Source organism: Trachypithecus francoisi, unplaced genomic scaffold, assembly GCF_009764315.1.
Source record: "Trachypithecus francoisi isolate TF-2019V2 unplaced genomic scaffold, Tfra_2.0 Lachesis_group5, whole genome shotgun sequence".
NCBI classification, from domain to species: domain Eukaryota; kingdom Metazoa; phylum Chordata; class Mammalia; order Primates; family Cercopithecidae; genus Trachypithecus; species Trachypithecus francoisi.
This window is the reverse complement of record NW_022681470.1, coordinates 35,146,490-35,159,760: the sequence shown is the minus strand read 5'-3', so window position 1 is coordinate 35,159,760 and position 13,271 is coordinate 35,146,490. Positions and strand designations below refer to the sequence as shown.

General features: G+C 36.1%; 1 protein-coding gene across 6 annotated transcripts in view; it reads right to left on the bottom strand.

Moving 5' to 3' along the window:
- Nucleotides 1-13,271, bottom strand: part of RASAL2 (RAS protein activator like 2) — a 393,297-nt gene that overhangs the window by 55,533 nt on the left and 324,493 nt on the right. For all 6 annotated transcript variants that reach the window (XM_033200815.1, XM_033200816.1, XM_033200817.1 and 3 more), the window contains one exon: nt 5,574-5,683. In XM_033200815.1, coding sequence (XP_033056706.1) covers nt 5,574-5,683 — 110 coding nt within the window. The remainder of the gene's footprint in view (nt 1-5,573; nt 5,684-13,271) is intronic.

Genomic DNA, 13,271 nt, shown 5'->3' with positions numbered 1-13,271 from the left:
CCACCAATATATCCAGGTATAAAGTTTCCCAGGCTCCCTTAGAAAAAGGTGGCAATGAGACAGAAGTCAAAGTCAACTAGGTATGGTTTCAGAGAGATTGCTTTAAAGGGAGATAACTCAGCTGGAAGGCATGTGTCTTTTTATGGGCCCATCTTTTCTGGTATCTAAAACAAATATGTTATGGTTGGAGCTCTAGTAGCTATCTTATGTCTATAAGGAGATTCTCGAATATCCTAAAGATGGCAGACTTGAACAGGACTGTCCACTTTCAGACAGAAGTGAAAAAAATTTTTTACCTTGTTTCAGTCATTTCTGTTTTGGGTATCTGTTAATTGGCAACTAAACGGAATCCTAAGTATAGACTTCTTTTTAGAATTTCCTTTTGTAGGTAACTAATCTGTTTGTCCTCTAAGTGAGAATTATAGATGAAGTAATCTATCCCTCATATTTTTCCTAGTTTCATTAAAGATGGAGTTCATATTTATTTCTCATATTAAGTAATTTTTAAGACAAAAAAGCAGAGCTGTTTCCACCTATTAAGTTAAAAACTGGAATTTTACCTTTCCAAACTAATTTCCTACCTTGCCCCTTTACATGTTAATACCTTGAACTATTCAGTAATTCTCTTCAAGCTCCATAATTTCCTACTTTCTACTTTTGCTCATTATTTCCATTCCAAGGAAAGTTCAGTGTGTGTCTATTTCTATGTTCAAAGTACACCTGTAAGATCCAACTCACAGGCCACTGCCCTCTAAGGTCTCTCCTGATCCACTCAACAAGAAGTAATTTTATCTTCACCAATACCATTTCCTCCTTGACACTTACCTCTTTTACTGGACTCCTCGACGTTGAGGCCTGTATCTTTGGTTGTCTATGCTATATTCTCTGTAGCATACGGCATAGTAGCTTGTACATAACTGTCACATACTGAACGTGTTACTGTATATCAACACATTTGGATTTTAGAAACATTATTTAGTAAAACTACGGTATTTTCCACAGCTTGCTTTCTTTAGATAAAATTAACCGATTTAAAAATGTTTTTCTGCTATCTTAAAGTGGTAACTCAGACCTCCAGAGAATAATTTTATCTTTTAAAAATATGAGGGCTGTGCATGGTGGCTCATACTTATAATCCCAGACTCTGGGAGGCCAAGGCAGGCAAATCGCTTGAGCCCAGGAATTTGAGACCAGCCTAGGGAACATGACAAAATCCCATCTCTACAAAAAGTATAAAAATAAGCCAGGGATGGTAGTGTGTGGCTGTAGTCCCAGCTACTCAGGAGGCTGAGGCAGGAGGATTAAGTAAGCTTGAGAAGTCAAAGCTGCAGCAAACCGTGATTGTGCCACTGCACTCCAGCCTGGGTGACAGAAAAATACACTGTCTCGAAAAATAAAAATAAAAATGTTATGAGTGAAGATAAGGTTTGTGGTTTATCTCAAAAACCTTGAAGATTTCTGGCTGGAGGCAGTGGCTTATGCCTGTAATCCCAGCTACTCAGGAGGCTGAGGCAGGAGAATTGCTTGAACCCAGGAGGTGGAGACTGCACCACTGCACTCCAGCCTGGGCAACAGAGTGAGACTCTATCCAAAAAATACAAAACAAAACAAAACAAAACCATACACACAACACTTTGAAAATTTCAAAATATCATGTCCACTATTTCATTATCCTCTGGATTGCTCCAGATAGAATATTTCTCCCTCTCGAAGAAGGGAAAAATAAAGTGATTTGCACGGCATCATAAAGAAGAATGTAATAACAAACAGGTCCCTCACCTCTTGAGTTCAGTGTTCTGATCAAATTTGATCAGATAAGCCCCCCTTCCCACCCAAAAAGCCTGACATATCAGAGAAAGGAAATTGAAAACTTCCATGTAACTTGAAGACATGATTTTAAAACACAAGAAACAGATGGGGAGAAAATTTTTAGCAACATGCATAGTAGTGGCTTACTATTCGTAGTAATAAAAAGTGCTATTCCAAATCATAAGAAATAGGATAAACAACTCAACAGAAAAATGGGCAAAGGAAACAGGTAAGTCACAGAAGAAGAAAACATATGACAGGATATTCAGTATACTAAGTATTATCAAAATACAAATTAAAACAAAGAAATTACCCCCCATCCCATCTTTTAGAGAGGTAATATACAGTAAAGGTTACAAATACAGACTCTAAAGCCAATCTTCCCGGGTTTGAACCTCAGTTCTCTCATTATCCAAGCTCTATAACCTCAGGCAACTTATGAATTTCTTTGTGTCTCAGTTTTCTCATTTTCAAAATAGGAGTAATGACAGTGACTATCTCATAGGGTGGTTGTGATGATTAAATGAGTTAGCTTATATAAAGTACTTAGAATACATCTGTCACATAATAAATACTACATAAGTGTTTACGATTTATATTCTTTCAACATATTGACAAAATGGAAAAGGTTGTCTGAAGGATCAAAGTACCTTAATTTGTTGGTGGGAAAGGTCCTTTTTCGAAGGAAAATTTGACAACATACATACTCTATACCAAGCAGTGCTACTTCTGAACTCCAACCCAGCCACCAGTACAAAAAGGCACATGTTCAAAAATGTTCATGACATCTCTATTTTGTATCAAAAAAGGGAAACAATGTAAATATCCATCAATAGAGAAGTGAGGTACATTATTATAAAAACACCGTAGCATACAAATATTCAGTTGTTAAAAAGAATGATGTGGACTGACATTTACTGACATATGGAGAGTACAAAATATAGTCACAAAGTAATATGCATAATATGATCCCATTTATATTAAAATATGAAAACATATACTTGGGTTCCCTTTATGTGTGGAGTTTTAAAGAGGTTTGAAAATATAAAAATTGTTAATAAGGTTATTTATGTGGGGAGACAGGAAAGATAAAGAGGGTCTTTAGTTCTTTTTCTCTTTATTTACATACTGAAACTTTTCCCCCTCCAAAACAACAAAGACAAGTGAGTATTTTAATTTATAATTTAAAAACAGAAAAAAAAAAAAAAGAGCTGCTTACTACCTTTAACTGGAGGTTCCATAGATTGGATAAAAGAATAGAAATGTTTTGCTACTTAGATTCACACACACTGTATAACATTTTGAAAGAAGTGGCTGACTTCAGCAATTGATGCATCTGACCCAGGAAAATCAGAGGTCTTCAGAAAATACTTGGTCACACTTATAAGGGCACTAATTCAAAGAACTCAGCTGATCAATATCTTGTACCTTAGCTCTATTTATCTGACTGTTCATACGATCTGAAGGCAAGAGAGTCTTTTTTAAAACTGGAACACATTCAAATTACATTGAGTACATCCCTATACAAGAAAAAGTTTTTTGAAAAATTTCTGTATAGGAACTCTCTGTAATTCAAATGGAGTTGATAAATTAAAAGAGTTACTTAATATTGGAGATTTACTACCACTTTTTTATTGTGCTGTACTTCAGAAAGAGAGACTTTGCTATTGATTAAAGCATAACAGCATAAAAGTCACAAATAATACATTTCGATCACTGGAAAGGCTAAAACTACAGTAACCATATAATAGAAATATAAGAGACTCTGGGAGAATATGATCTCGTGGGTAATTCAATCAAACAATTCCCATGGGCAACCTAAAACAAAATGAAATAGGGGAGAGCCCTTCGTTTGAAATAAAGAAGGTAATATTTAGTGCAAGGTTAAAAAATAAGGTAAACTTATAAAAAAAACTTCTCTCCCAAGTTTCTGTATGATGCTGCAGAGTTTAAGAAAATGGCTATTGAATTGGGACTGTTTTATTTGCTGCACAACACTTTGTTCTTAAGAATCAATAACCTGAAAAAAATTGTTATTCTATTTTTTGAGACATTAATAAAATGCTTTGAATTCCTGGAATGATGAAAATTACAGAATAATAGGAAACTAAGAAAAATATTTCCAAAATCTTTTTTATGATTACCTGAAAACAAAGAGGTATAAAAGAGATAATAAATATACTGCAAATTGGGCTGACCTGCAAATTTCACAGAGCACCTTTAATGTAGTTCAAGAAGGGCTAATAAAGCAGTAGTACCCCATCAAGTCCCTTCATTTACAAAATAAAGACAGTAATCATCTGCTTGGCAAATCTGTAATTTTATTTCTGTTTTCTAGGTAGATAAGTGAAAAACAGTCACTTACCGGAAAAATAAAAAAGTAAAACATAAATAACAGTATCAAATATGAGAGGCAGACCTGAGTTAAAATCCCAGCTCTACTACTTACTAGCTGTGTGACCCTGGGCAAGTTTCTCAAACGTTTTATGCCTCAGTTTCTCATCTATAAAATGAGGATAATAATAGTATCTAGGGTTGTTGTATTACATGAGAGACTACATTTAACATGTGTGGCACAGAGTAGGTACTTAATAAATATTGCTGGTAGCGATGATGTGCTGATGCTGATACCACAAGCACTACTTCCAAAATTCTGAACATTATCGAGACATCATGTGTCAAAAATGATCAGCACATATTCAATGATTTTTGAAGGATATTATCCTTAGGGAGCTACACATTTGAGGTTTACTCAAGCTAGTCGTCTTAATTATTGAAATCCATCCAGGCTTCCTTTTCAGCACACGTCTTCTAGATGTAATTGCAAACCAACAAGGCCAATCTCATATGCTATACATACAGAACATAGCAGTAAAAAGCATGGAGTATGGAGCCAAACTGCCCAAGTTCAAATACCATTTTTGCTATTTACTAGCTATATGACCCTGGGCAAGATTATTTAACCTCTCTGTACTTCAGATTCTTCATCTATAAAATGGTGATATTGATAGTATTTGTCATATAGGGTTATTATAAAGATGAAACAAGATAACATGTATGAAGCATTCTGTGACAGTGCTAAAATTGTTTAGCTATCATAATCATTATTCTTTATAGTCATTCTACCAAAAACAAAACAAAAGATACACCTCTGACCACTATAACTTGATTCTATAGAAACAGCTTAACTGACCCTGAAATTAGTTTTTTTTTTTTTTTTTTTTGTTGAGAAGGAGTCTTGCTCTGTCGCCCAGGCTGGAGTGCAGTGGCCGGATCTCAGCTCACTGCAACCTCCGCCTCCCGGGTTTATGCCATTCTCTTGCCTCAGCCTCCCAAGTAGCTGGGACTACAGGCACCCGCCACCTCGCCCAGCTAGTTTTTTGTATTTTTTTAGTAGAGATGGGGTTTCACTGTGTTAGCTAGGATGGTCTCGATCTCCTGACCTCGTGATCCGCCCATCTCGGCCTCCCAAAGTGCTGGGATTACAGGTTTGAGCCACTGCGCCCGGCCAAAATTAGTTTTTACAAACTCTCCAATTAGTAAATTAGTATCCACAACCTCTCCAATATTATAAGATTCTTAAACTGGTTGGGTATTTGAGTCAATATTTTGCATCTTGCCTTAATATGAACATGACATAAAAGTCAATTTTTTATTGTATTTTTCTATTTGTCATTGATTCAAATTCAGAACAGATCAAAAAGCCTTAACAAAATTCACTCTCAAACTGCTTTTTTGTTGTTTTAAGAAAGTTAACTTCCTACCTGTCATCTGTACTGCGAAGGGATGGAAGCCGAAAGCTTGTGTTTCTGTCAAGCTTTGACTGACTTTTGGTCCTCTTGATGGAGCCTTTCAGGCGCTTGCTGAAGAATCCCTAGAAGGAAAGGCAGAAGGTGATAGGAGAGAGAACCAAAAGGGAATGTCACTCTTCCACCCTATCTCTGCAAAAGGTATTTAGATTTTTACAATAAAGACCAGAAATGGAACTTAGCTTTTAAGCTTTTTAATTTTGTAAATAAGAGTTGCTTGAAACCACCTGGCAATGTGATGAGAAAACTTTCTTCTGTGAGAATTGGGATAATTAAACTTTCCAATAGCACCTAATTTCTTATTTCTTAATGTTTATATTAGTTATGGAAGAAAAAACTTCTAATTTTACTGGTAGGTTTCCAAAAACACAACAATATAACATAGACAAATATATTCCTTTCTATGAAGATGGTACCAGCAATTTCAATACAAACGACTTCTAGTGATTTCCCAAACTAAGGGAAAACAGGCAAAGAAAAAATGGCATGTGCAAAGGCCCCCAGGTGAGAAGGTACTTGGTGCACTGGAGAAATTAAAAGATACTGATAGAAGAGAAAAAGCTTTATTCTAAGATATGTAAAAAGGAGTTAACTAAGTTGTAAAATATAATGTATTGGTGGTCTCGGAAGTGTTAAAACTCGGTCTGTGTCACCTTGGATATGGCATTGTAAAATTAAGTAATGAATTTGGATAAACTATTTAAAAATGAAGTATAGATCATTTATGAAATTGTTAAAGCTTCCAGACTTTAACAAAGTGCTTTACAGTCTTTGGCCCCTGCCTGTCTCCTGCCAGTTTTATCAAACTATCTCGAGTTCCCTGAACATCTTCCTTGACTCTGCTCTTGGCAAATAATGAGCACTTAACAAAAGTTTGTTGAATAAAAGAATAAATGCAAAAATGAATGATGGTCACTACTTTCAAGAAATTTACAATTCTATCATTGGCAGGTGAAAGGAATCTTACAGAAGCATATTAAAATTTCTCAGTCAGACATGGTGGCTCACGCCTATAGTTCCCACATTTTGAAAAGGCTGAGATGAGAGTATAGCCTGAGGCCAGGAATTCAAGACCAGCCTGGGCAACATGGCGAGACCCTATCTCTACAAAAATAAAATAAAATAAAATTTAGCCAGCCATGGTAGCACATGCCTGTAGTCCCAGCTACTCAGGAGGATGAAGTGGGAGGATTGCTTGAGCTCAGGAGTTCAAGGCTGCAGTAAGTGATGACTGTACCACTGCACTCCAGCTGGGGCAATAGAATGAAACCCTAACTCAAAAACAAATAAATAAAATAAAATAAAATATCTCAAGCAAAGATTCTAATTCAAAGAAAAATATTTTGACACATGGAGAATGACTCTAATCATCTTGGGATTAATATCATTTTATATAAGCTGTGTACAATAAACATTTCTGTAATGAAGAAAAAGAAATACTAGGCCAATATTAGCACATCGAATCTTTTATATTCCTTTAGTAACTACCAAAGCCCACTGTTTTGGGGTGAAGGCTATATTTATCAGGATAAGCTAGGTTATGCTTATCTAATTACCCCCCAATCTTAGTGGCATAAAATATGTTACATGTCCATGAGCAGGTCAACTGGCGGGTGGGACGGGGCGGGGGAGTTCCTGTCTATGCTGTCCTCATTCAGGAACTTAGGCTAAGGGAGGCTCTCTATCTGGGCTTCTACAGTTTTTGCAGCAGGATAAAGGTAAAATAGCAAATTATGTACATGTACTAGCTCTTAAAGTTTCATGTCAATTTTGGTCTCATTTCACTGACAAAACAATCACATGACCATATCTAACTTTAATGGAGGAAGGGATATACAGTACTACCAGGTACTCAGAAAGGGAACTGAAAATACTTGGTGAACGTCAGTATAGACTGCTACAGTGTTTTACCAAGCCAAGTATTTTATAAACATGCAGGCATTGCTCCTTTGATTAGAGGAAAATGAAAACAAACGTACCCAATCAGAAGCAGAACTATTTAGATTACTGAAAGAAAATACTTATAATGCTATATCCTATTGTTTTGGCCACCCAAGGAGAAAGTGTAAAAACTCCTAGTATATATCACACAGACCTAATACCCTAGGCTGTTTTTCACTCCAGCTTATTATGTAGAGATTGACTGAAGGCAAAGGAAAGAGGCTCAATGTGAAGATGATGAGGATGAAGATCTTTATGATGATTCACTTCCACCTAATAGTAAATAGTATATTTTCTCTTATGATTTTCTCGATAACACTTTCTTTTCGCTAGTTTACTACTTTAAGAATGCAACATACAATACATATATCATGCAAAATATGTGTTAACTGACTGTATATGTTATTAGCAAGGCTTCCAGTCAACAGTAGGCTAACAGTAGTTAAGTTTTGGGAGAGTCAAAAGTTACATGAAAATTTTCAACTGCACAGCGGGTGGTGTCTCTAACCCCCATGTTGTTCAAGGGTCAACTGTACAATTTTGGTGTCATTAGGGAGAGTCACTGTCTTTAGCCACAGTCATTAGTACATAAAGGCAAAGGCTTTATGTACTATTTTCTATGGCTCAATCAGAATGAGTCACCACATCTGCTAACAGATGTAGTCAGCAAATCAGGCTTAAGTTTATAGAATTGTAATAGGATTGCTTAGTGTTGTTTCAAAAACCTAGGTTGAGATCCAGGCCAAGGAGTCGACCAAAAATGATACATACATTTCTAACAAAAATGCAGTTAAGCATTTGACTGAGACAGTATTAGTAGACATTCACTTATCTAGTAATTTAATTCTACTTTTTTTGTGGCACTTTTTTTTTTTTTTGAGACAGAGTTTCACTGTTGTTGCCTGGGCTGGAGTGCAATGGTGCAATCTCGGCTTGGCTCACTGCAACCTCTGCCTCCCAGGTTCAAGCTATTCTCCTGCCTCAGCCTCCCGAGTAGCTGGGATTACAGGCATGTGCCACCACACCTGGCTAATTTTGTATTTTTGATAGAGACGGGGTTTTTCCATGTTGGTCAGGCTGGTCTCGAACTCCCGACCTCAGGTGATCCACCTGCCTTGGCCCCCCAAAGTGCTGGGATTACAGGCGTGAGCCACCACGTCCAGCCTTGTGGCACATATTATATCATACCTCATATGACATAATATGATACACTGTATTTAATAAAATTTATGCCTATTTGTTGTAGAGAACTCTACTAGGAGTTGTAAGGAAATCAAAGATAAACACAAACTCTGCCCTCAAGGAACTTGTTATTTAATACAGAATTTATACACTAAATATAAATTTATACACAGGCTTATTAGTAGACTGGACATGGCTGAGGAAAGAATCTCTAAGCATGAGGATATATCAATAGAAACATCCAAAACCGAAAAGCAAGCAAACAAAAATACCCAGAAAAGAATATCCAAAGACTACAGGACAACTACAAAAGGCGTAACATGTGTAATGGGAATACCAAAAGGAGAAAAGAGAAAGAAATAGCAGAAAATCAGAAACAATAATGACTGAGAATTACCCCAAATTGATATACCAAACCAAAGATCCAGGAAGCTCAGAAAATACCAAGCAGCATAGATGTCAAAAAACCCCCTAAAAGAAAAAAAATCCCAACCCCCAAAACTACACTGAGGCATATAATTTTCAAACTGCAGAAAAACAAAGATAAAGAAAAAATCCTAAAGAAGCCAGAAGGAAAAAACACCTTATGTACAGAGGAACAAAAATAAGCATTACATCTGGCTTCTCCTCAGAAACCATACAAACTAGAGAATGGAGTGAAATATTAAAGTGTTGAGAGGGAAAAAAAAGAACCCAGACTACCAACCTAGAATTCTATAACCTGCAAAACTATCCTTCAAAAGTGAAGGCAAAATAAAGCTTTCTCACATACATGAAAAAGTTGAGGAAATTTGTTGCCAGTAGACCAAAACCAGCCTTGCAAAAAATGTTTAAAGAAGTTCCTTAGAGAGAAAGAAAACAATATAGGTCAGAAATTGGACCTTCTTAAGAAAAGGAAGAGTATAGAAGCAATAAGTGAAAATAAAACAACCTTTTGCTTTTCTTCTTAATTGATTTAATATCAAAGTAATAACAACAATGTATTTAATTATGCATGCTTATGTATGTATGCTTATGTACATATCATATATATGCTTATGTATACTTATATATAAGGGAAATGAATATTAATGATACAAATGACAAGATGGAAGAATTAAGATTATTTTATTATAAGGTACTCATACTATCTATGAAGTTGTATAGTGTTATGTGAAAATGGACTTGGGTTAGTTATAAACTTAAAAAACTGCAAATTCTAGGGAAACCACTAAATTTTTTAAAAAAATAAGCATAACTGATATGCTAAGAAAGGAGAGAAAATGGAATCATATAAGTCATTCAATTACAATCGTGAAAGGTTATAAACAGTGGAAGACAACAATAAGGACACAGAACAAAGGCAACAAATAGAAAACAGTTAACAAATATGGTTAGAAACCCAACTAAATCAATAATCACTTTGAACGTCAATAGTCTAAATACACCAATTAAAAGAGATTGTCAGTTTGGATCAGAAAACAAGACCCAACTATATATCATCTACGAGAAACTTTAAATATAAAGGCACATAAAGATTAATAGTAAATGGATGGGAAAATATACTATGCCAACACTAATCAAAAGAAAGCAGGCATAGCTATATTAACTTCAGACAGAGCAGATATTAGAGCAAGAAAACTTAAGGATAAAGAAGGGCATTATATAATGATAAATGGGTCAATTCTCCAAGAAGACAGCCTTAATGTACATATGCCTAATAACAGAGTGTAAAGAGACATGAGGTAAAACTGGTAAGAGTTGCTAGGAGAAACAGATAAATCTATATAGTTGAAGACTGTAACACCTATCTATCAGAAATGGACAGATCTAGCAGGCAGAAAATCAGTAAGGACATAGTTGAACTCCAAAACATCATGTAATCAACTGAATATAATTGACATCTATAGACTACTTTATCCAACAACAGCAGAAGAGAGGTTCCTCAAGCTCATATGGAACATTCACCAAGACAGATCCAATTCTGGGCATAAAACACACATGAATAAATTTAAAGAAAAGAAATCATACAATGTCTTCTTTCAGACCATAATGGAATTAAACTAGAAATTACTAATAAAAGATGACTAGAAAACCCCCAAATATGTGGGAATTAAACAACATACTTCTAAACAACACATGAATCAAAAAAGAAACCTCAAGAGAAATTAAGAAACACTTTGAACTGAATGAAATAATGAAAACACAACATCAAAATTTTGTGGTAGACAGTAAAAACAGTGCTTAGAGGAAAATTTATAGCATTGAATGCATATACTAGAAAAGAAAGATCTAAACCCAATACTAAGTTTCTACCTTAGAAAACTAGAAAAAAAAGGGCAAATTAAATCCAAAGCAAACACAAGAAAAGAAATAAAAATTAGCGCAGAACCAATGAAATTGAAAACAATAAATCAACAGATAAAATCAATAAAATCAAAAGTTGGTTCCTTATGAAAAACAATAAAATTTGTAAGTCTCTAGCCAGACTAAGAAAAAAATAGAGAGGACCCAAATGACTAATATTAGAAATAAAAGAGGGGACATCACAATAGTTCTTATGGACATTAAAATGGTACAAAGGGATTTGATAATCTAGGTGAAACAGATCAATTCCTTGAAAGACACGATCTGCAAACTTATACAGGAAGAAATAGACAATATGAATAGGGCTATATATATTAAAGAAATTGAGTCAATAATTAATAACCTTACAAAACAGAAGCACTAGGCCCAGATGGGCTCCACTGGTGAATTCCATGAAATATTAAAGGAAGAAATGATACCAGTTCTCTACAATGTCTTTCAGAAGATAGAAGCAGAGAGAATATTTCTTAACTTAGTTCTAGATTCACAGCAAAACTGAATAAAAGATACAAAGATTTCCAATGTTCCTTCCCTTCCCTCTATACATGCATAGCCACTCCTACCAACATCCCCTACTAAATTGGAATATTTGTCACAATTGACGAATCTACATTGACATCACCACCACCCATATTCCCTAGTTTACTTTAGCATTTGCTATTGGTGTTGTGCATTCTACAGGTTTGGACAAATGCATGGTGACATGTATCCACAATTATAGTATTATGCAGACCACATTTACTACTCAAAATCCTCTGTGCTCTGCCTCTTCATCCCACAGCACCTCCCACACCCTAATCCCTGGCAAACAGTGATCTTTTTACTGATTCCATAGTTTTACCTTTTCTATAATGTCATACATTGATAGTCCCCCATTTAAGATGGTTTGAACAATTTTTTGATTTATGATGGGTTTATCAGGATGTTAAATACTTTCCAATTTAGGATATTTTTGACTTACAATGGGCTTATTTGGACATAACCCCATTGTAAGTCAAGGAGCATCTGTGGTTAGAATCATACTGCAGCCTTTTTAGATTGGCTTGTTTCACTTAGTAATATGTACTTAAGGTTCCTCTGGGTCTGTTCTGTTTTTTTTTTCTTCTGTAGTCTTCTTTTTCTTTGCTTTTCAGTCTTGTCAGTTTCTGCTGAGATGTCCTCAAGCTCAGAAATTCTTTCCTCAATTGTGTCCTGTCTACTAATACGCGCATAAAAGGCATTCTTCATTTCTGCTACAGTGTTTTTGATTTCCAGCATTCCCTTTTGTTTCTTTTTTATAATTTCTATCTCTCTTCCTACATTGTCCATCTGTTCTTGCATGCTATCTGCTTTATCCATTAGAGCTCTTAGTATATTAATCATCATTGTTTTAAATTTCTGATCTGATAATTTCAGTATTATCTGAGGCTGGTTCTGATGCTTGCTCTGTCTCTTTAAACTGTGTTTTCTGCCTTTCAGTATGTTCAGTAATTTTTTTCTTGCTAGCTGGATATGCCATACTAGGTGAGAGGAACTGCAGTAAACAGGTTTTTAGTAATGTAGTAGTAAGGCGGGGGAAAACATTCTGAAGTCCTGTTAGATCTCAGTCTTTTAATGAGTCTGTGTTTCTGGACTGTGAACTTCGTAAGTGCTTCTCAGTGTCCCTCACCTCACCCACCCCACTTAGGTGGAAGGAGATGGCTAGAGAGGGCTGGAATTGGGGATTTCCCTTCCTTCTTACCAGTTAGGCTCTGGTTAGTTTCTTCTGAGAGCAGACCTTGTTAAGAAAAACAGGGCCGGGCGCGGTGGCTCAAGCCTATAATCCCAGCACTTTGGGAGGCCGAGACGGGCGGATCACGAGGTCAGGAGATCAAGACCATCCTGGCTAACACGGTGAAACCCCGTCTCTACTAAAAAATACAAAAAACTAGCCAGGCGAGGTGGCGGGCGCCTGTGGTCCCAGCTACTCAGGAGGCTGAGGCAGGAGAATGGCATAAACCCGGGAGGCGGAGGTTGCAGTGAGCTGAGATCCGGCCACTGCACTCCAGCCTGGGCGACACAGCGAGACTCGGTCTCAAAAAAAAAAAAAAAAAAAGAAAAGAAAAACAGAATGGGCCGAGTGCGGTGGCTCATGCCTGTAATCCCAGCACTTTGGGAGGCTGAGGCAGGCGGATCACCTGAGGTCAGGAGTTTGAGACCAGCCTG